The 21,929-nt window shown below is 49.4% G+C and overlaps 1 protein-coding gene across 7 annotated transcripts in view; it reads left to right on the top strand.

The window, feature by feature from the left end:
- The window catches only part of MYH10 (myosin heavy chain 10), a 134,389-nt gene that overhangs the window by 98,611 nt on the left and 13,849 nt on the right, over positions 1-21,929 (top strand). For all 7 annotated transcript variants that reach the window (XM_060290956.1, XM_030861445.3, XM_060290958.2 and 4 more), the window contains 17 exons: positions 1,025-1,218; positions 1,311-1,432; positions 3,764-3,833; positions 3,922-4,082; positions 5,101-5,209; positions 5,314-5,445; positions 6,313-6,519; positions 10,361-10,498; positions 11,356-11,479; positions 12,758-12,929; positions 14,001-14,213; positions 16,633-16,777; positions 17,360-17,566; positions 18,687-18,791; positions 19,975-20,127; positions 20,471-20,719; positions 21,002-21,214. In XM_060290956.1, the coding sequence (XP_060146939.1) occupies positions 1,025-1,218; positions 1,311-1,432; positions 3,764-3,833; positions 3,922-4,082; positions 5,101-5,209; positions 5,314-5,445; positions 6,313-6,519; positions 10,361-10,498; positions 11,356-11,479; positions 12,758-12,929; positions 14,001-14,213; positions 16,633-16,777; positions 17,360-17,566; positions 18,687-18,791; positions 19,975-20,127; positions 20,471-20,719; positions 21,002-21,214 (2,714 nt within the window). The remainder of the gene's footprint in view (positions 1-1,024; positions 1,219-1,310; positions 1,433-3,763; positions 3,834-3,921; positions 4,083-5,100; positions 5,210-5,313; positions 5,446-6,312; positions 6,520-10,360; positions 10,499-11,355; positions 11,480-12,757; positions 12,930-14,000; positions 14,214-16,632; positions 16,778-17,359; positions 17,567-18,686; positions 18,792-19,974; positions 20,128-20,470; positions 20,720-21,001; positions 21,215-21,929) is intronic.

Below are 21,929 nucleotides of genomic sequence, written 5' to 3'. Positions count from 1 at the left end.
GAAAGCAAGGATTGGAATCAAGACTGAGGTGTTGCTGAGAGAGCACTTCACGTGGTGCCTGGTCCCCACGTGCTTTCTGCCCTGGGCGCAGACAGGAGAAACGGAGGCGACTGCTAGGGTCGAAGAGAGCATGGATGGGGTAGTTCAACTGATATTTTGGTTTTTTAAAGAAGTATTTCAGTTGTGTGTTTCGTTCATTCATCAGATTTTTTTTGACGAGAGCGTTTTAGGCACCGAATGTTTGGCTGGCGGCCGGTGCACTTGCCGGGCTTCTGCGTGTGATCCCATCACGGGAAGCGTTAGGTGTGTGGACAGTGGCCACTGTCCGCTGCTTTAATAAGAGCATAGCGTCTGAGAGGTTTAGCCATCGTTGAACCGAGCTCGGGCACTGATTACTTTTCAGAAGATTCCTTCCGCTGGAGCGTTCTTGCCCTTTCGTGAGTGTCATCCATGCTTTGAGGAGAGAGTTGAAGTTTACTCCTTCCTAAAAACCTGAGCTGAGGTGATCCAAGCTTCCTGCATTTGCTGGCCTTTCTCTTTGGAAATCTAATGACCCGTAAGAGATGACTCTGGTCCCTAATTGCTGAGCATGTTCACTAAGTGGACTTGCTTTGTATAAACGTATATCTTACCGTACATTTTTAGAAGCCATTTCCTATTTTGAGACTTGTCACCGTGTCGGTTTGTGTATCAATGCCAGCCAGTAATCTGGCATCTACCAAATAACTGTATATGTGACAGGCCAATGGTATCAGGCAGTGAGTTCCTGAAACTAGTGCAGCGGGAGGCACCTGCTGGGGTGCGGTACGAAGTTGTCAAAGCGCTACCGTATCCTGCCCTAGAAGTGTGTGGCTTTTAGGTCCACGGCTTGTGCAGTGTCTAAATATGCTGACTGCCCTACCTCTATGGCATCTCTTATCATTTGTCCCACAAAGCTTGTGCTGCTGCACTCTCACTGTCTTTTCTTTCCCTGCTCAAGAGTTAGGGTTGCCTTATTTTCGCTCGTCTTTTTTATTTCCACCAGTGGACCGGATCGTGGGTCTGGACCAAGTGACGGGGATGACAGAGACAGCTTTTGGCTCTGCCTATAAAACCAAGAAGGGCATGTTCCGTACAGTCGGGCAGCTCTACAAAGAATCTCTCACCAAGCTGATGGCGACGCTCCGCAACACCAACCCTAACTTCGTGCGCTGCATCATTCCGAATCACGAGAAGCGGGTACGTGCTTAGCAGAACGGAGGCGGGTGTGGAAGGCGGATCGAGGTCCGGTCCCAGAGATGAAGCTCTAACACTGTCATCTGCTCGATTAGGCTGGGAAACTGGACCCGCACCTAGTGCTGGATCAGCTTCGCTGCAACGGTGTCCTGGAAGGGATCCGAATCTGTCGCCAGGGATTCCCCAACCGGATTGTTTTCCAGGAATTCAGACAGAGGTATTGCTCACCTTTACCTGGGTTCTGTGTGCATCAAAGCTTATCTGAATGTGAATCAAACAGTGAGATGATGCGAAAAGACTCCTCCTTGTTCCCTGGAGGGTTTCCGTTCTCTTTTCATATAGGAGGGCGGTCATCATTATTCCCTTTACCGTTGGTCGGGAATATTGAGTGCCTACTTTACAAAGAGGCAGGGTGCTCATAACTTCTCTGGGCGCAGCAAAGACGGGGACCTTGGGGCCCTGAGGCAGCTGTGAGGAAACACAGAGCTGAGAACTTACAGTTCACTCATTCAGACAGTTCTACCTGGGATTTAAGCATAACTTTGTTTTAAACTGATGTTTTAAAATCTAGGGGGCTTCCCTGGTGGCGCAGTGGTTGAGAGTCCGCCTGCCGATGCAGGGGACACGGGTTCGTGCCCCGGTCCGGGAAGATCCCACATGCCGCGGAGCGGCTGGGCCCGTGAGCCATGGCCGCTGAGCCTGCGCGTCCGGAGCCTGTGCTCCGCAACGGGAGAGGCCACAACAGTGAGAGGCCCGTGTACCGCAAGAAATAAAATAAAATAAAAATAAAATATAGGAATAACGTATGTTCCTTTTAGGAAAAATTTTAAATACGTTAAAAGTAAATAAAAATTATTCAGGTGTGACTCCTAAAAGCACTTTGGGACATTTCTTTCCATCTTTTTTTCAATGAATATATCTGTGTACGTGTGTATGTATATATTTTTCCCACTGTGTGTGCCCGTGTGTGTGTTCTTACAATCCTTTTACTAAAGTAGGGTCAGAAATAGGTGGAGATTAGAAAAGAATTAGGAAAAAAACAAGAGGGAGAAGATCGGTGTGCAGTAGAAATGGATGAAAACATATGATGGGCAACAGGTTTTTTTAAAGTGTATTATGTAATTTTCTTTAACAGTTAGTCTAGTTTGCCTTTTTCCTCTTTGATCCTGGAAATCAAGTTTCCAAATATGAAGCATTTGTTTTTCCATAAAATAAACGGTGCTGCAGGTCGAAGAGTAGCCCTTTCCCCCAGAGGGAATCCAGTTGAAAAACTGTTCCAATCCCTACAGGTTTTCAGGGAAACACTTATTGTGGCCCCACCATATGATTAAACGAGCTGGTAGATTTTCACTTTTTTTTTTTGCGGTACGCGGGCCTCTCACTGCCGTGGCCTCTCCCATTTCAGAGCACAGGCTCCGGACGCGCAGGCTCAGCGGCCATGGCTCACGGGCCCAGCCGCTCTGCAGCATGTGGGATCCTCCCAGACCGGGGCATGAACCCATGTCCCCTGCATCGGCAGGCGGACTCTCAACCACTGCGCCACCAGGGAAGCCCTTCACTTTTTATTTGATAGAAGAAAATGGAACATAACTAGCATCCAAAACACAAAGTTGATTGAAGTAGCCAGGATTCATCTTTTAATACAGCCACTGTCTTTGTGCTAAAATTTATTTTCTTGGGTATAACACACATATAGTAAGTGCACAGACCTCAAGTGTGCAGGTCGGAGAACATATGTGCGCCCAGCCCAGTGCTGTTTTGAGTCACCCTGAGACTTCCTCCTGTGCTTTTTTTTTTTTTTAATTTTAATTTATTTATTTTTGGCTGTGTTGGGTCTTCATTGCTGTGCGCAGGCTTCCTCTAGTTGCAGTGAGCGGGGACTACTCTTTGTTGCGGTGCGTGGGCTTCTTATCCCGGTGGCTTCTCTTGTTGCAGAGCACAGGCTCTAGGCGCGCAGGCTTCAGTAGTTGCAGCACACAGGCTTGGTAGTTGTGGCTCACAGGCTTAGTTGCTCCGCAGCATGTGGGATCTTCCCAGACCAGGGCTCAAAGCCGTGTACCCTGCATTGGCAGGTGGATTCTCAACCACTGCGCCACCAGGGAAGTCTCCTTCCTCCTGTTCTAAACAGAGGCCCTCCAAGCATTGCTCTGACAGCCTTCTCTGTTATCTAATAAATGCCTACAAGTTGACAGTGACTCGACATGCAAAGAGCCAGATTCTGCTTGCGTCTTAAGGATGTGGACATTTTGTGGGAAATAAAAAACAAAGTTTCTAAAATCACCATGCTTTTGATTCCTCTCCACCACAACTTCTTAAACATGGTCTCTGACTTGGGAGAAATGACTGCATTTTCATTTTGCTGCTGCTTTTAAGAAATAGAAACTAGATCTGCAGAAAACCTCAGATTATCAGCTGGTCATTTCTTTACTCTTCATTCGACATGATTGCCCATCATATCCTTGCCTCTTAGGGGAAGCAGAACTCATAGTTAGTAGGTAAACATTTCCACAGATTTTTACAAAAGGCTTTTGGGCTGCTTTTCTTACAGATACGAGATCCTAACTCCAAATGCTATTCCTAAGGGCTTTATGGATGGCAAACAGGCTTGTGAGCGCATGGTAAGCTCTTCTGGATTTTTCTGGTTCGTGGGCTGTTGACACAATCTTTCCTGTAGCAAAAATAACAAACAGACTCTCTCTCTCTCAGATCCGGGCTTTAGAATTGGACCCAAACTTGTACAGGATTGGACAGAGCAAGATATTTTTCAGAGCTGGAGTTCTGGCACACTTAGAGGAAGAAAGAGATTTAAAAATTACCGATATCATTATCTTCTTTCAGGCTGTTTGCAGAGGTTACTTAGCCAGAAAGTAAGTGGGAAATCATGTATTAAATGCTTAGAGTGTGTGCTTGTGCTAATAAGCATGTGTTCTGTGCTAGAAATACGAGAGCGCGGGAGACTTGAGGTCCCTGTCCTGTGGGACCGAGAGCCAGGTAAGCAGATACACGTTCTAAACAAGGATACAAACAAGGGGCCAAGACAGACAATAAAGGGGTCCTGCTTCAGCGTGGGTCCTCGGGGAGGGCTTCTCTGAGCCCGTCTGTAGATGAGAGGCGTCAGCATGAGGATCTGCAGGTCCAGTCCAGGAGAGAAGGAGGAGAAAGGGTACCTTAGAAAGAAAGAGGGATGTTTCTCCTGTGACACATCCAAAAAGGAAGGAGTATCTAATAGAGGATGGATGAGGAGCGCAGCAAAGGGAGGGGGAGAGCAGGGCTTTGTTCACACCCGCGTGCGCGCGCGCACGTACGTACGTGTGTGTCTGGGGGTAGGTGGCAGGGGCCGTTTCCGGCAGCGTCTGTGAACAAGAGTGCCAGGTCCCGTGACAAGAGTTGAGGTGGGCGGAGCAGGCCCGCCATCCAGCAGGGACGTAGTCATGTCCCCGATCCCCAGCCCAGCCCACAAAGAACATTCCCTCTAGGAAGTCCCCTATGACAGCAGCTGTCAAAGCCAGTTCTCTCTTATTTGCTGTAGACTGAATGTGTCCCCCAGATTTGTGCGCCAGAATCTGATCCCCAGTGGGACGGTGTTTGGAGGTGGGACCTTTGGGGTGATTAGTGCATGAAGGTGGAGCCCTCACGAATGGGCTTAGTGTCCTCATGAGTGAGACCCCACAGAGCTTCCTTGCCCTTCCCCCACGTGAGGCGACAGCAAGAAGCAGCTGTCAGTGAGGAAATGGGTCCTCGGCAGACACAGAATCTGCCGGGGCCATGATTCTGGACTCCCCAGCCTCCAGAACTGTGAGGAATAAATGATTGTTGTTTACAAGCAAAACAAAACAAAAACAAAACCACGGTTTTCTTTAACTAGTTTTCCTGCCTCTTCTTCAGGGCCTTCGCCAAGAAGCAGCAGCAGCTGAGCGCCCTGAAGGTGCTGCAGCGCAACTGCGCCGCGTACCTGAAGCTGCGGCACTGGCAGTGGTGGCGCGTCTTCACCAAGGTGGGCGCCCGGCTCCCCCTGGGGTGGCACGCACGGGACCAAGAGAAGCCCGGGGGCGGGGAGGTGCAGGGTGCGACGGTCAGTGTTCAATGTCGTGAACGTAGGTGAAGCCGCTCCTCCAAGTCACTCGCCAAGAGGAGGAACTCCAGGCCAAAGACGAAGAGCTGCTGAAGGTGAAAGAGAAGCAGACGAAGGTGGAAGGGGAGCTGGAGGAGATGGAGAGGAAGCACCAACAGGTACAGCTCGCCAGTTCCCGCTCAGCCCTGGGAGAAGACGCGCGATCCCGCGGAGAGGGACCCACCCAGTGAATTCCAAATAAGCAGCATCTTACTTTACGTGTCTTTATAGACGTTTGAGCACAGAGGTAGCAGATGTATTAGGCCAAGCATCGGGGTATATATAAACTGAAATCAGCCTGAGCTCTTGCATTTTTGCCTTTGTCACCCTTTGGACACCCAGATGATCAAGTTTGCTATCAGGTGTGCGTTTAACACCGGTGACACTTCTCCTGGTATTAGCACCTTCCTGTGACTGCTCACAAGGGACCTAGAAAAAAGTAAAAGGATGAGACAGTACAAGGCACCCCGCTGCCTGTTCTCCAGCCACGGTGGTCCTGAGTCCACATCCCGTTCTCAGGGAGCCGTGCTTCATGGACAAAGCAGAGACTCAGGAAATGTTTGTAGTTGACAGTGATAGGACTGATGTGCTCAGGGCCAAAAAGTTTTAACAGTAGAGGCCAGAATATCATTTGATACCAGATGACTTCAGTCACCATGAACTTCATAGCATTCGTATAATATTTCTCCTCCTATTCTTTGGTCCCTCTGTGAATTACCTTAATAGTAAGAAAGGGAATTCTTTAAAATAGCATGAATTTAATATGTATTATTCAGGATAACCTTTTTCGTTGTTTCTGTTGTCTCAAGTTTTCACCCAGCTTATTTTGCTAGAGCTGAAGATGTATTTGAAAGTTTTGCGAGTGACGTTATATATTTTTAACTCCGGGTTTCTTGGGCGACCTGCACTGGCCACTGGAGTCCCAGTGACTGTCTCTTGTGCACAACCGGCCAGTCATAGCACCGGACGCTTTACTGTGATTGCAGCTGCTAGAAGAGAAGAATATCCTGGCAGAGCAACTACAAGCAGAGACTGAGCTCTTTGCTGAAGCAGAAGAGATGAGGGCAAGGCTTGCCGCTAAGAAGCAGGAATTAGAAGAGATTCTCCATGACTTGGAGTCTAGGGTTGAAGAAGAAGAAGAAAGAAACCAAATCCTCCAAAATGAAAAGAAGAAAATGCAAGCACACATCCAGGTATCTGCGATAAGCTTCATTTAGGATTATAGTTGGGGTTTTCCAGATGGATCTGTTGAGTGAAGAGAGGCTCTGGGTTTGGATTCTTGTGTCCATTGAGGAGCAACAGGAGCCTAAGTAATAAGTCGTTTCTCCCCACCCCCCCCACCCCTTTAAAAGATCACTCGAAGCACACATATAATAGATTCCTCCAAACGCAGATTTGTTACTTTGAACAGGAATCGTTTTTATGTTCTGCTGTGGCATCTTAGAGGATGCGTCCCAGGGTCTGCGGGGACGGAGTTTGCTCGTTGTGTTCTCAATAATTCCACTGCTCACTCCATCCATTAGAGACACCTACGAGGTGGTGTGGTTCATAATAACTGCTCAGCGCTGGCGCAGGAGGTGGCCAGGAATCGGAATAAAACACTTAGCCCTTCCTGCTGGTAGCTACTTTCGTACTGAGATCCAGCTGTCCTCACACGAAGCGCGGTTCTCTCTGATTGAACACCCAGATGAGTGATGCAGACGACAGTGATTGTGCCTGTGCCCTGAGACTCGTTCTCCGTGAGTCCCACCCCAGCCTATCCAGTACGGCCTTGAGTGTCAGGGTGTCTGTATCTGCCCCCGCTGCTTCATGGGTCCAGCACCAAACTTTCTTTCTTCCAGATCTCTCCCTTGATTTTATCCCCACCACTTGGCTTATCTTTGCAAAGCACAGACATTTCAGACATTTCTCAGAACCGCAAAAGATACCATATTATTTCCTTGGCAAATACCCCATACAATAAATTGTCCAGGCCCTCTCCGTTCTTCAACACAAACAGCTTTCCAGTATCCCATAATAGGTTGGCAAAATATCACGAAAGCTATAAAAAGTACACATTAATCCAGCAATTCTAGTTCTAGGACTTAAAGCATACATCAGTGGAAGCCTACTAATTATCTAACAATAGGGGATTCTTAAACTACGGTAACAATATACAGTTATAAATTTAAAAGATGTCTATTTTTATGGGTATTTATAATACATTAGTAAGGGGAGTTGCAAAAGAGTATACACAGTAAGGTCTAACTAAAAGTATATAACTTACAAACTGTATGATTTTTATAAGGGGACGTACAGAAGATCTAGAATAATAGTCACCAATAACAGTGAGTTCTGGTGGTATTATCAACAGTTTTGATTTTCTCTTTTCTTTTTAAACATTTTATTTTTATACTGGAGTATAGTTGATTAACAATGGTGTGATAGTTTCAGGTGTACAGCAAAGTAATTCAGTTATACATATACATGTATCCTTTTTCAAATTCGTTTTCCATTTTGATTTTCTCTTTGTTTCAGAGCATGTGCTCATTTCAGTGATAATATTTTACTCACACAGGGTAGGGACACCCAGAGTCATCTCCAGTCTCCCCAACCTACTGTTTTACGCTCCACGTTTTAACAACTTCACATGAAATGCTTGCATTACTCTCTTTAGAAAACAAGCATTTCCTTGTAAAAACAGGGTTTTTTGTGGTTGTTTGCTTGTTTTGTTTTTCAGTAGTTTCCATCTTCATAACCTTTACTCTAGACTCTTTCAGTGGGTTTTTGCAGTTATCTTAATATCTCCATTGTAAATTCAAACACATTATAAAATATTTATGGTAATGTTATTATTAAATATTTTCCCCCTCCTATGGAGTATCTGAGATTCTATATTAACTGCATGGCTCTTGGGAAAACCCAACCTTGTTGGTCTCTTGTCCTTTCCGCCCCCCCCGCAAGTGAGGCTTTCAGGGATTTCTGATCTGTCTCCTTTTCAACCAAAAACGACTAGAGCTGTTTTTGGTTTTTGTTTTGTTTTCAGTATTAATTCCCTGATTATAACACTATATTGTAGAATACCCAGAGAATATAAAATCGCACTTAGAAGTCTCCTCCCACCCATCATCCCATTAATCCCTATTATTTTTTTGCATATATTTCTGAACAGATATATGTGGATTCATTTATTAATTGAATTACACTGGACCCACTGTTCTGTTCACTGCTTTTGTCACCTTAGGAGTGTACAGTGCAGGGATGCAGTGGACAAAATCCAGACTCTGGGAAACTGTAGGACAAATGACCTGTGGGGTCCTTTTTGTTTTTGTTTTTGTTTTTGTTTTTGCGGTACGTGGGCCTCTCACTGTTGTGGCCTCTCCCGTTGCGGAGCACAGGCTCTGGATGCGCAGGCTCAGCGGCCATGGCTCACGGGCCCAGCCGCTCCGCGGCATGTGTGATCCTCCCAGACCGGGGCACGAACCCGCGTCCCCTGCATTGGCAGGCGGACTCTCAACCACTGCACCACCAGGGAAGCCCTTTTGGTTTTTTTTTTTTAACAAATAAATGGTGAGAAAAAGGGAGGAGAAAGAAATTTGAGAGAACCTAGAGATTAAAGCAGTCTTAAGGGTCTTATCAATCACAGCGTGTGAACCTTATTTGGATTCCAGTTCAAACAAGTGTATTTTTAAATGGTCTTCATCTTTTAGAGATAGAGCCTGAAGGTTTACAGGTGAAATATAATGTCTGGGATTTGCTTCAAAATAACGCAGTGGAGGAGGGAGAAGCTGGGGGTTTAGAAGTGACCGCTGACCATGAGCTGATGCCTGTTAAGCTTGGGCTGATGCATTTGTGTCAGGATCACCATGCTACTCTGTACTTATATGTGTGTTTGAAGTTTTTCACAAAAAAGGTTAATCTTGTGCAGAGGTTTCATTACAGAATCAACCGTGATAAATTATTTAGCCAAAATTACCCTTGAAAGTTCTTTTTTAACCTCTGTGTTTATGAGCTTTTATTATTAATTTTTTTAAATAAATTTATTTATTTATTTTTGGCTACGTTGGGCCTTTGTTGCTGTGCACGGAGTTTCTCTAGTTGTGGCGAGCGGGGGCTACTCTTCGTTGCGGTGCACGGGCTTCTCTTTGCGGTGGCTTCTCTTGTTGCGGAGCACAGGCTCTAGGCTCACAGGCTCAGTAGTTGCGGTGCACGGGCTTGGTTGCTCCGTGGCATGTGGGATCTTCCTGGACCAGGGCTTGAACCCATGTCCCCTGCATTGGCAGGTGGATTCTTAACCACTGTGCCACGAGGGAAGTCCCTTGAAAGTTTCTTAAACTGGCCATATATTGATTTGTATATACAACTCTGTTCTGTAATGCATATGTTTATTAGCTACAATAATGTAGGGTATGAAATAAAGAGAAGCTTGTTATAGGAAAGCCATGTGTAAACTCTGGAATCCCACCCAGTTTGGCGATGCACTCGTGCTGTGAACGGCACGGCACGCCTGACCTGAGACGGTCCATTCTCACCAACCTGTACTGTTTCCATGGTTGTTTCTGAGTTGTCTTTCTCTTGTGTGTTTGATGTAGCTGGACTATATTATTCAGTTTCCCTGTGTTACTACTATTCTAAAGTATGGATTTTAATAACTACACATTATCCCATTTTACAAATGTACCCGCTTTTAATCACCAAGGCTTTTTTGAAGTATGTTCATAGTTTCTCAGTACGATAAATAACACTTTGCTACAGGTCTTTTCAATATAAATCACGTCTGTGCCTTTTCCTGAAACCGCTGGTTTAAAAGAAATGCTCTTTCTCAGAGCTGCTCCATTCTTCCATGTTGGCTTCGAGAAGGACTGACCCACTTTGTACTTAACCTATAGTGGACACAAGTGTCTGTTTCACATAATTACATTCTATATGTTTAAAAATAACCCTGCCATTTTGAAAATCAAACACTGGCCTTTCATTTTGACCTTGCTTGTTAGCATGTGTAGAATTTCGTAGAGAAAGTGTGGAGACTGACCACATGTACTTCTTCTCCCCAAGGACCTGGAGGAGCAGCTGGACGAGGAGGAGGGGGCTCGCCAGAAACTGCAGCTGGAGAAGGTGACGGCAGAGGCCAAGATCAAGAAGATGGAAGAGGAGATTCTGCTTCTCGAGGACCAAAATTCCAAATTTATCAAAGTAAGAGACTATTTCCATTTAAGAGCTGATTTTATTTTTATTTTTTTAATAAATGTATTTTATTTATTTAGTTTCGGCTGCATTGGGTCTTCGTTGCTGCGCGCGGGCTTTCTCTAGTTTCAGCGAGCAGGGGCTACTCTTCGTTGAGGTGCACAGGCTTCTCACCGCAGTGGCTTCCCTTGTTGCGGAGCACGGGCTCGAGGCCCGCGGGCTTCAGTAGTTGTGGCACGTGGGCTCAGCAGTTGTGGCTCGCAGGCTCTAGAGCACAGGCTCAGCAGTTGTGGCGCACGGCCTTAGTTGCTCCGCGGCATGTGGGATCCTCCTGGACCAGGGCTCGAACCCGTGTCCCCTGCATTGGCAGGCAGATTCTTAACCACTGCTCCACCAGGGGAGTCCAAGAGCTGCTTTTAGAATATGGAAAATACTTGTGTCAATGCTCTCACTGAAAGTGGCTTCAAACAGGAAGTTCTCAAGATTTCAAGTTCATTTATTCAGTTTTCTAAGTCTCTACAGATTTATAGTCGGTATAGATTTCTAAAGACAGAAACTATTTAATTTTTTTAATCCACCAAACATCCTTTTAATCCCTGAGATGACTGAACGTGGACATTTTGTGCCCTTTGGACACTCACCGACGACTTGTTCCCATCTGGGCGGTAATACATTCAGCACCGGCTGCGGGACTGCAGGCCAGGCGGGCGGGCGAAGCTCTGGAGGGTCCTGAGCCTCCTTTTCCTGCCTTTTTGGAATATACGGTCTGCTGGGGGTGACAGTGCCAACGTTACTTGTTTTCTAAGTAATAACCAAACCCACTTGTCATTTTGAATGCCTTTTCTGAAGCCGTTTTTGCTATTCAGGAAAAGAAACTCATGGAAGATCGCATTGCTGAGTGTTCCTCTCAGCTGGCTGAAGAGGAAGAAAAGGCAAAAAACCTGGCCAAGATCAGGAATAAGCAAGAAGTGATGATCTCAGACTTAGAAGGTGAGTGTTGGAGGCTAGAGAAATTGAGGGCTAGGACATGTGAGCCTTTAGCTTCCACTTAAATCAGAACATGCTGTGATAGAAAACGTACATGGGGACCGCTCGTCAGTTCGGGTTCGGCTATTAAAATAGCCTCTTACGTGGTGTCGTCATTTGCCTAGTCACCAGGTATTTGGTGTCACCAAACGGCACTAGATTATCTTTAAACTTTTAAAGTTAGGTCCTGTAGTAAAGTACATTGCCCTTTGGTGGACACGGTTGGGACGTAAATTAAGTTTGAGCTGCACAGGCCGTTAAATTTGTACGTGTTTAATCTAAATGCTGCGTCGAGGTGCCTAGGTTTCCCTTCACAAAGGGACAGCTGCTGACACAAAACCTGACAGGGACAGGAGACTCTGTGCACGGTAGCAGTGTCTCACTCTGATGGCCCAAGTCACGTCAGCAAATGCTAGGATTTTTGCAAAATGGATCACTGCCTTCTGCAAAAGAAATAAGAAAAGAGGGTGGAAGTGGGAAAGAGCCCAGAACACCTTCCCTTTGACCCGCAGCTGGAGACTGGCATCGACAGAGGAGGAAGAACCTGGCTCTTAACACCCTGCTGTCGTGTGGTCGTTTATAACGGGGAGAAAATGAGTGGTTTCTAAAACAATATTTAGGATTTTGTTGTCCTCGTTGTTGTCAGCCTGAAATTCTCTCCATAAACCATTCTTACCTGTAGGCGATTCTTCTGGGAAGGGTAGGTAGGCCTGTCCTTTTCTCACCTGACTGTTGGGCGGGTGAGGACAGCGTGTGAAGGGAAGCATCCCGGCCCTAATTAAGGAATCACTGCAGGACTCAGAGGGCGGGCGGGAGAGATGCCCACACTCTGCCCTCTCGCCCTCAGGGCTCAGGAACTGCAGTCTGGGTTCAAACCAGGGATTCCCGGTGAAAAGGGAGCCGGGGGGGACAGGAGTCACATGCCACCCCGCCTCTGCCCAGCCCTCTGCGATCCCGGGCACAGCACGGGGTCCAGGTCACTTTGGCTCTGAGAGCGGGGGCCTGCTCCCTGTGGAAGGATGTCCTTAGAATCCTCCCAGTTCTTCCTGAAAATCCCACCCTCCTACTAATATATCTCGCCTTCGGTTTGATCTTGATGGGTTTCAGGTGATGGAGCGGTTGGCAGCGACGTGCTTTAGAACGCAACGGCTAATTTTCAACTTTAATCAGTTTACTTTTTGAATTTGTCCATATGGAGTGACATTCAGTGTGTTGAAGGGCTTCTTGTTTCTTGCCCTAAAGAGCGCTTAAAGAAGGAGGAGAAGACCCGCCAGGAACTGGAAAAGGCCAAAAGGAAACTGGACGGTGAGACCACAGACCTGCAGGACCAGATCGCCGAGCTCCAGGCGCAGATTGACGAGCTCAAGATCCAGGTGGCCAAGAAGGAGGAGGAGCTGCAGGGCGCCCTGGCCAGGTCTGCGCTAGGCATGTGGCTGGAGGGGGTCCCGACAGAGAGACCCCGGGACACCGACGTATGGCTTCCTCGTCATTGGGTGTGACACGGGCCTGGGAGACCAGGGAGCGTGTGTGTTGGGGCAGCCAGAAAATCTCATCAATCCTTCTTGGTATTCACACTTAAAAATCACGAGTCATATCATGAAATCCTTGAAAATTCACACCTGAACCAACAGTTTTAACCATATCAAATGCTCTGGTTTCTGTACGTTACAGATTAATTTCAATATGATTTAGAAGTTTAGAGGAAATCGCTTTTCAGAAGTATTCCCCCCTCTTGTAGCACGATTGGCTACTCAGTCCTAAACCATTCAGTTACAGAATGTAAGTCATATATAGTAAATTCATTTATGCTAATATTTCATTTCATTCCTTTAACCAATAACTATTTGGTTACATGGTCATAGGACTCAGTTTAATTTATAATTTATTACAATCAAGAAAATCTTATAACAAATTCTTCTCTGCCTCTGTCACCGTTAGTCTTTCTTCGGCCACTTACAGAGGTGAGGGCTGAGACCCAGAACTAAAATTCTCCACCTGCTCCCATGTGTCAGCTTCCCCTCCCTCATCTCAAACTTCCCACCCATCCCCGGTCAGAACATCCACCCACATTAAATCACACGTGAGCAAAAAGATGCACCAGAGGATAGAGGAGGCGTAGAGTGGAGGGTGTGAAGGTGGCGGGTCTGCTTCCACTTTGTTCCAAGAACTTCTCTGAATTTGCACATTTGCCGTGGGCTGGAACCAATCTGACGGACAAGACGGCTACCTTGAGCAGTGTTTTAACTAGAAGAACATTTGCCTGAGAGGGAATTTTTAAATATTATAATCATTAAAGTGAGATGGTCCTACCTTTTCACGGAGAACTTTATTAGCCCTTTGGACAGGACCCAGACTCCATCCTGATACCAGCTCTGGGCCTCCAAGCCGTGGGCCGTAGGCTGGGGGTGGTGTCTCAGGGTCTTCTTGGGGGAAGAGTCCCTGGGCGCTGGCTCTGAGCGCTTCCCGTGCCCGGGTGTCTCCGCAGGGGTGACGACGAGACACTGCACAAGAACAACGCGCTTAAAGTCGTGCGAGAGCTGCAAGCCCAGCTTGCTGAGCTGCAGGAAGACTTTGAATCCGAGAAGGCTTCGCGGAACAAGGCAGAAAAGCAGAAGAGGGACTTGAGTGAGGAGCTGGAAGCTCTGAAGACAGAGCTTGAGGACACGCTGGACACCACGGCAGCTCAGCAGGAACTGCGGTGAGTGGGGGCAGGGCAGAGATGCTCGTTCTCGGGGAGTGGGGTGTTTCCTGTATGCTGTCACTTCGAGCATCCTCTCTTCCTCCTGGAAACAGTGGCACGTGGAACAGTAAGAAAATCTCGGTGGTTAGAAACCAACCGGCCTGTAGGTAGAAAGCACAGGGCGGGTGGCTGCACCACAGCCAGGTGCACAGAGGGAGGTGTGATCAGAAAAGCCCCAGGTACGCACACCTGGCTGGAGGGAGAGTCACACCTGAACCAAGTAAGGGGGGCGCAGGGACCAGAGGGCTAGAGGGGACAGAAACAGGAGGAGGTGGGGCTGTTTGGGCATCTGCTGGCTGCAGCAATTGGTCTGATGAACAGTGGTGAGGAAACAGACGAGGAGGAGGCCCGTGTCCACAAAGACAAAAGGACAGGTGAGTGCAGCTACCCACGTAACAGATGGGCCAGCCGCCGAGCGTAGGCAAGAGGAAAGTGACGAGCGCAGCCAGACACGACTCACGGGAAGTCCCGGGAGAGCACGCGCAACTAGCGGTGAGCAGGTGGGCTGCCCGAGGCCCCTGCTGGCCTCCCGACCGGCTCCTCCCTCCTCAAGACCCAAGCTGCCGGGCGCGTGAGGCCAGCCCAGGAATCCCCAGGCTGCCTTGGCGGGTAGACCTGGCTGCTTGCACACGCACGCACCCCCACACCCCTGCCACCTGTCCCAGGCTGTGCGTGGTGGGAAGGGGAGCCTGCCCCCAAGAAGGGGGCTAAGGGAAAGCCTGCAGCAAGGCGAGGGCAGTAGGGGTCATTTACAGAGGCAGGTAGGGTAGGGGCGTGTGCCCGTCAGGTTCTGGGCCTGGAGAGAAGCCGTGCCGAGCCGTCAGGCTGAGGTCAGACCGGGGGTGTCCGGAGCGCTCAGTGCTGAAGAAGCGGAGGAGGTGAGCCTGATAACGTGCCAGGGACTTTGCCCGCTAACACGCAGGGCCTCAGGGCAACGGGAGGGTGTGTCCCCGCAGAGCCACCCGAGCCCTCCCACCCGCCTCCACAGAGCAGCTCTGCTTTTAGCAGTTTTAAGTCCTGGCCTTGGTTTTAAAATACCTGCTTTTTAAATATCTGGAAACCACTGAACAGTGGGCTGGAACCCACAGTCCAATGATTAGACTTGGTTGAAATAGCCTTTCTCAGCTGAGCTTTCAACCACGGTAGAAAAAAAGGTTCTGCTCACTTCTTCCCTTCAACTCTTGTTTAAAAAAAAAAAAAAAGTACTAATGATATGCGCTTTTTTTTTTTTTTTTTGGCCACACTGCACGGCTTGCAGGATCTTAGTTCCCCAACCAGGGATCAAACCCGCCCTCCTTGCATTGGAAGCACGGAGTCTTAACCAGTGGACCGCCAGGGAAGTCCAGTATGTGCATATTGGTTAAAACCGTGGGTGTGCTCCAACACAGCACTCCCTGCTTCTGCTGGTGAAGGGGTCGGATGGCCTGCAGTTCCGATGCGTCAGGGGAAATGGTGTTGCTATCTGGTAGATGGGGGGTGAACTGAAGTAACCTCGATGGAGTCTGTCCTGTCGGGCTGATGCTTGGATGCCGGTGCCCCTCCCCCACCTCCAGCATCCATCCCTTCCTCTGCACGGAAGCTTGCAGAGGACAAGGCCAGACCCCCGCACGCCTTTCGCCTCCAGTGAACGTGTGGCCGAGCCAGGCTGCACCACCGTGACTCTGGTGGCTCCCTTTGTCTGGTGACCTGCCACCACGCAGCTAGCAGCCACCTGGGCCCCTTTTCTCTTTGCCGCAGCTGGTCGCAGCCCCTAGATTTCGCTTCCTTGTAGAGAGGAAAGTGCGCCCACACAGCAATCAGCATATACGTCACTGCTTTGACTGGCCACGGGTTTTAGAGCAAGTTTGCCAGAGTTGTGCTGCAGAATGATGGGAAAGTTACTGCTCTCTAAGCTCTCGGTGTTACGGCAGCTCTCGGCAGGAGTGGTATTTACCTTAACTGGTTTCAGTGTTAAGCTGTGTGCTTAAATTAAAGGTGGTGCTCAGCCCCACTTTTGTCGGGGTGCAGTGTCCCGCCTGATGAGCCTTTACCAGCCCTTTTGGGGATTTACCCTCTTCCGGTTTTACTGAAGTGCCTGCTGGCGCTGTGGCAGGCATTTTGGCATCTTGTGTTAAGCAGTGCCTGGCCTGTGATACACCCAGGCTGCCCCGGACGTCCGAAGACCCTTAGGGACATTACACCGTGTCTCGACTGTAAGTCGCATGTGGAATGGGGGTCATGCTGGTTCTGGAAGGTTTCCCGCTACCCCAGTAACAGACACGCCAGCCTCCTGGAATCCATGTCATGTTTCAAACAAAAGCAGAACTTTAAAAATGTGCATTTAATTTAGTCATTCAACTAATTCTGAGCTTCTTCCTCTAAAATTATGTTTCTCTAGCACCAAACGTGAACAAGAAGTGGCAGAGCTGAAGAAAGCTCTCGAGGAGGAAACGAAGAACCACGAGGCTCAGATCCAGGACATGAGGCAGAGACACGCGACCGCCCTGGAGGAGCTGTCGGAGCAGCTAGAGCAGGCGAAGAGGGTAGGGACACGTCGCTGGGCAGCGTGGGGGTCCAGGTGCTCCCGCAGCGGCCGCTCTCTGAGAGCACAGTGCTGGCCTGGGGGAGCCAGGCGCCCCTGATTTTATTTTTAAATCACATATTCCTCTCACTGGTAGCCCTCTTCCTCCTGATGACTGAGCTCTAAAGCTTCAGCAGCTGCACGTCCTGCTCTTGCTCACCTGCTGCCCAGAAGCCGCCAGGCCCTTTGGGTGTCCCTGGTGCCCTGCCCCCTGCCCCTCCCGCCTCCAGTCTGTCTCAGGCACCGCACACATCGTTGCCCTTGCTTCATCGTTCCCGCCTCCGCCTCTCACATGCTGGCCCCCCGCGGTGCTGCCAGCGCCCCCCCATACTGTATCTGCTGCCCTGAGCGGGGTGTACAGGGGTGCTCCGCCCACAGAAGTCTTCACACTCCGAGAACAGCAGGTGTCTTCCTTCATTTATGCAACAGATGTCGACTGCAGGCTCACTCCGTGTCAGCACGGTTCTCCGGACACCAAAGCCACGCCCTTTGCGTCCTCTGTTGTAGAACTGCAAGTGAAGTGTTCCTCCCTTCTCTCTCCTAGTTCAAGGCAAATCTGGAGAAGAACAAGCAGGGCCTGGAGACGGACAACAAGGAGCTGGCGTGCGAGGTGAAAGTGCTGCAGCAGGTCAAGGCCGAGTCTGAGCACAAGAGGAAGAAGCTGGACGCCCAGGTCCAGGAGCTCCACGCCAAGGTCTCGGAAGGAGACAGACTCAGGGTGGAACTGGCCGAGAAAGCGAATAAGTTACAGGTAGGCCTGGAAAGCCTTTCCTGGACGTCACCCCCAGTGTCTGGCGGGGTGGAGAGGGGACTGACATTGGGGGCGCCTGGGCTGCCTCAGGTCCACGTTAGGCTCCTCGTGTCGCTCTCCCACTTGAAGCTCACAGCGCCCCCCCGGGTGAGTCTGGTGGATGAGGACGTGAGAAGCTTGCCTGCCTCTGGGCTCTGCTGAGTCCACAGCCCTCCCCGCCCCGCTGCTGCCAAGACTGATGAAGTGGGGGGATCTCTGAAGGGCATTGCTAAAATGAGGAAAAACAAATGCCATCAGCTTGAGTTTCAAGTATAGAAACGTCCTCCGTGTGCCTTCCCTTTGCTCACGTGACTAGAGGACAGACTAGAACGAAGGGCAGCTCCTGTTCCTTTTGTCTACGACCCACTGTCCCCACAAAAGACATAGAGATGGTCTTACGCCATGGGGGTTTCTAGGGGGGGGAGGTATTTTAGAGCTATCATTAATTAAACACGAAAAAGAAAAAAATGTTTTTACCACATTATTCATAAAATCTGACCATAAGAAATAGCTACATATTCATGATAAGTATATCATACCAGATTTTCTTTCAGCTTAAAAAGAACTGTGGGCTGTGACTCTTAGAATTTAAACTTACCTGAATCTGTGTGATAAAGTTTTCAAGTTCTCTAAGAAAATGAATTACACTCGCGCCCGCTACCCACCTCCCCCCAGTATAGGGATGGTGCATCTTCGTGTGAAAAAGGGTTAAAATAAAACACCTGCTGATCGTGAGCCTCCTCACATAGGACAGCAGCCACTCTTTCAGAGGATTCGGTATAATTTTTGTCTCTTGACGCTGAAAAACAAGATAGCAAGCCAGTTAGGAGAACGCCCCCCACGTGTGGGCTCTGCCGTCCTAAGCCTCCCTGTCCGGGCCGTAGGTGGAGGCTCTCTGCGGTGGCTGGCTCAGGGCCTGCTCACGGGGGCGGCAGATTCTCGGTGGTGAGCCCTCCTCAGCTGAGGCTGACCCCTCCTCCCCGCGATATGCTCGCTTTGTGGGCACTTAGGGTCCAGAACCCACCACTCTTCTCTCTGCCTGCTGCTGAAGTGAGTCATAACCTTTCACTCCTCCTCGCAGAATGAATTGGATAATGTCTCAACTCTTCTAGAAGAAGCAGAGAAAAAGGGTATTAAGTTTGCCAAGGACGCAGCTGGTCTTGAGTCTCAACTCCAGGACACACAGGTATTTCCCCCAGGGGTAGAGTGTTAATAGTGACTCTGCTGTTTCTGTAATCTGTAAATTGGTGAAACATGCTATTCCCAGAACTGCCCTCTTATCACCTCTTTCTGATTTTCTGCTCTACTTTTTTTTCTTTATATAAATTTATTTATTTTGGGCCGAGTTGGCTTTTCGTTGCTGCATGCGGGCTTTCTCTAGTTGCGGCGAGCAGAGTCTACTCTTCGTTGCGGTGCACAGGCTTCTCATTGTGGTGGCTTCCCTTGTGGTGGAGCACAGGCTCTAGGCGCACGGGCTTCAGTAGTTGTCTCCCGGGCTCTAGAGTGCAGGCTCAGTAGTTGTGGCTTGCAGGCTCTAGAGCGCAGGCTCAGTAGTTGTGGTACATGGGCTTCGTTGCTCCGCTGCATGTGGGATCTTCCTGGACCAGGGCGCAAACCCGTGTCCCCTGCATGGGCAGGTGGATTCTTAACCACTGTGCCACCAGGGAAGTCATTCTGCTCTACGTTTATTTTCAACCATCTTGCACCAAAACCAGCCCTGATGCTCAGGAACTCACCTTTGAGCTCATATCTAGAGCCTGCGGTTCCTGTGTCTGGCAGGCATGTGTGGGTGCCTGGTAGGCGGCTCTTGCTGTCTGGCCGGGCGCTGCCTGGGGTGCGGTTCACCGGGGTATGGTTCACCAGGCGGCGGTCCTGTTATACATTCGTGCACTGCTGGCCATTTTAAACATTTTCTCATGGTTTTCGTTCATTAACGCTGACCTGAGAGAAACAGGAAAGGATTCCAGGAGTGATAAAAGATGTGGGAAAGGGAAGCTCGCAGGTCCCTGGCCTGGGCCCCTGGCGGGGTGACGCTGCCATTGCTCGTGAACAAGTTTGTTTTGGGTTTTTTGGCCACACTGCACGGCTTGCGGGATCTTGGTTCCCCGACCAGGGATGGAACCCACGCCCTCGGCAGTGAAAGCGTGGAGTCCTAGCCATTGGACTGCCAGAGAATTCCCTCGTGAACAACTTTAAAGCAATATTGTACTAAGGGCACTTGTTAAATGATCAGGTGTGTTTTAAAATCACTTGTTTGTTAATATCACTGGGTATTTCGCACACACTGAGACTCTGTTTTTTTTAACAGAGGCATTGTGGTTTGGGTGATTACCATAACCTAAGTACTGACCGTTTATAAAAATAAACAGGAGCTTCTTCAGGAAGAGACACGCCAAAAACTGAACCTGAGCAGTCGGATCCGGCAGCTGGAGGAGGAAAAGAACAGCCTCCAGGAGCAGCAGGAGGAGGAGGAAGAGGCCAGGAAGAACCTGGAAAAGCAGGTGCTGGCCCTGCAGGCCCAGGTGCGTGCATCCACTCGGGACGCCATGTGGCCTCAGTGTGTGTGTTTAGCAGCTGACGTCCCTGCCCTGCTGGGTGGTTTCAACTCCATTTGGGACAGTTAATTGGGTCTTGTTGGGAGCAAGGTGAAGACCCTCGGACTGTGTCAACTGTGTAAATTCCAATCCAGTCATCCTTTTATAGATGATTAGCGAAGACATTTACGGTCTAAGATCCATTTGCTCAGAAACGCATAGTATTGCTTGATATTATTTCTTCAGACAGAATACTGAAAACAAGTTTTATCTTTATTCCTCAAGTGTGAAATCCAGTTGAGTTCTTTAATCGTGATCTTTTTTCCTTCAGTTGACAGATACCAAGAAGAAAGTAGATGATGACCTGGGGACAATTGAAAGTTTGGAAGAAGCCAAGAAGAAGCTCCTTAAAGACGTGGAAGCACTGAGCCAGCGCCTGGAGGAGAAGGCCCTGGCCTACGACAAGCTGGAGAAGACCAAGAACCGCCTGCAGCAGGAGCTTGATGACCTGCTGGTGGACCTGGACCACCAGCGCCAGATCGTCTCCAACTTGGAGAAGAAGCAGAAGAAGTTCGATCAGGTGGGTGCCCAGCGCTCCCCACCCCTGGGCTCCAGGGCCAGCGCCACACGTGTTTCCTCCTGGCAAAGCCCTCGCCTTTGTCATTTCGGCTTAAAATAATCCTTTCTTATTTAAGAGCAATATGTATTTATAGCAAAATTGGAAAAAGCAGACCAGCATAAAGAAGGAAACAGGAGAACACGCCTGATATTCTTAGCAATAATTCAGGCACGTAGCAAATGAGAGGAGTCTCTGTTGCTTTTGAAATCGATTTTTACTGTCTCCCAACGCCATCCCGTGTAGCTGTTAGCAGAAGAGAAGAACATCTCTGCCCGCTACGCGGAAGAGCGAGACCGGGCCGAAGCAGAGGCCAGAGAGAAGGAAACCAAAGCCCTGTCCCTGGCCCGTGCCCTTGAGGAGGCCCTGGAGGCCAAGGAAGAGTCTGAGCGGCAGAACAAGCAGCTGCGGGCAGACATGGAGGACCTGATGAGCTCCAAGGACGACGTGGGCAAGAACGTGAGTGTCCCGGGGACCGGTGCCTTCGGGGCAGGCAGGCGACTCTGGGGAGGCCCAGCCCTACAGCGAAGCGGGCCAGGAGTGTCTTGGCCTGTATGTAATTAGGGGGTTAAAGACTCCCAGGATAAGCCATCAGGTTTTCTGCAGTCTGTTCTCGGTTACCTGTGCCAAAGCCAGGCGGGGACTTCTTGTCGCTTTCACAGGCCCTCCCCGCCCTAAGCTGCATCCTGACGGGGGTCCTTTAAATGAAGGGCTTCTCTGTTCCTGAGCCTCAGGTGTATCACACGCAAGTACCTGAAGTCCCCTCAGATTGAGGGCAGTGGGATCTGTCTCCTGCACCGAGTGGGGAAGCTGGAGGGGAGCCGGGGGGACCCTCTTGTCCTCCCACTGCACACGCTTCCCCCAGGAGCTGCTGGGATTTTTATTTACCCTCCCCCCCTCCCCTAGTGTAAGAGGCGTTGAGGATAGTGATGGGGACCCAGGCCTGGGGATCAGAACAGGTTCGGGGCTTGACTCTCCCCCAAGCTCCCATTTAACCTGCCTAAGCCTACGTTTCCTCTTCTGTCAAATGGACGCGATACTTGCCTGTTTCATGAAGCTGCTGCAGCTGTGCTCTGAAAGGCATAAAGTCCTCTCTAAAGATAAAAGCTCATTTTCCTGGGACACGGACTCTCTGGCCACATCATAAGGGAGGAAGGACTGTCCTACCTTCCTG

The sequence above is a fragment of the Globicephala melas genome, chromosome 20, assembly GCF_963455315.2.
Source record: "Globicephala melas chromosome 20, mGloMel1.2, whole genome shotgun sequence".
Classification (NCBI taxonomy): Eukaryota; Metazoa; Chordata; class Mammalia; order Artiodactyla; family Delphinidae; genus Globicephala; species Globicephala melas.
The sequence above is the reverse complement of the archived record's forward strand: the minus strand, read 5'-3'. Positions and strand labels throughout refer to the sequence as shown.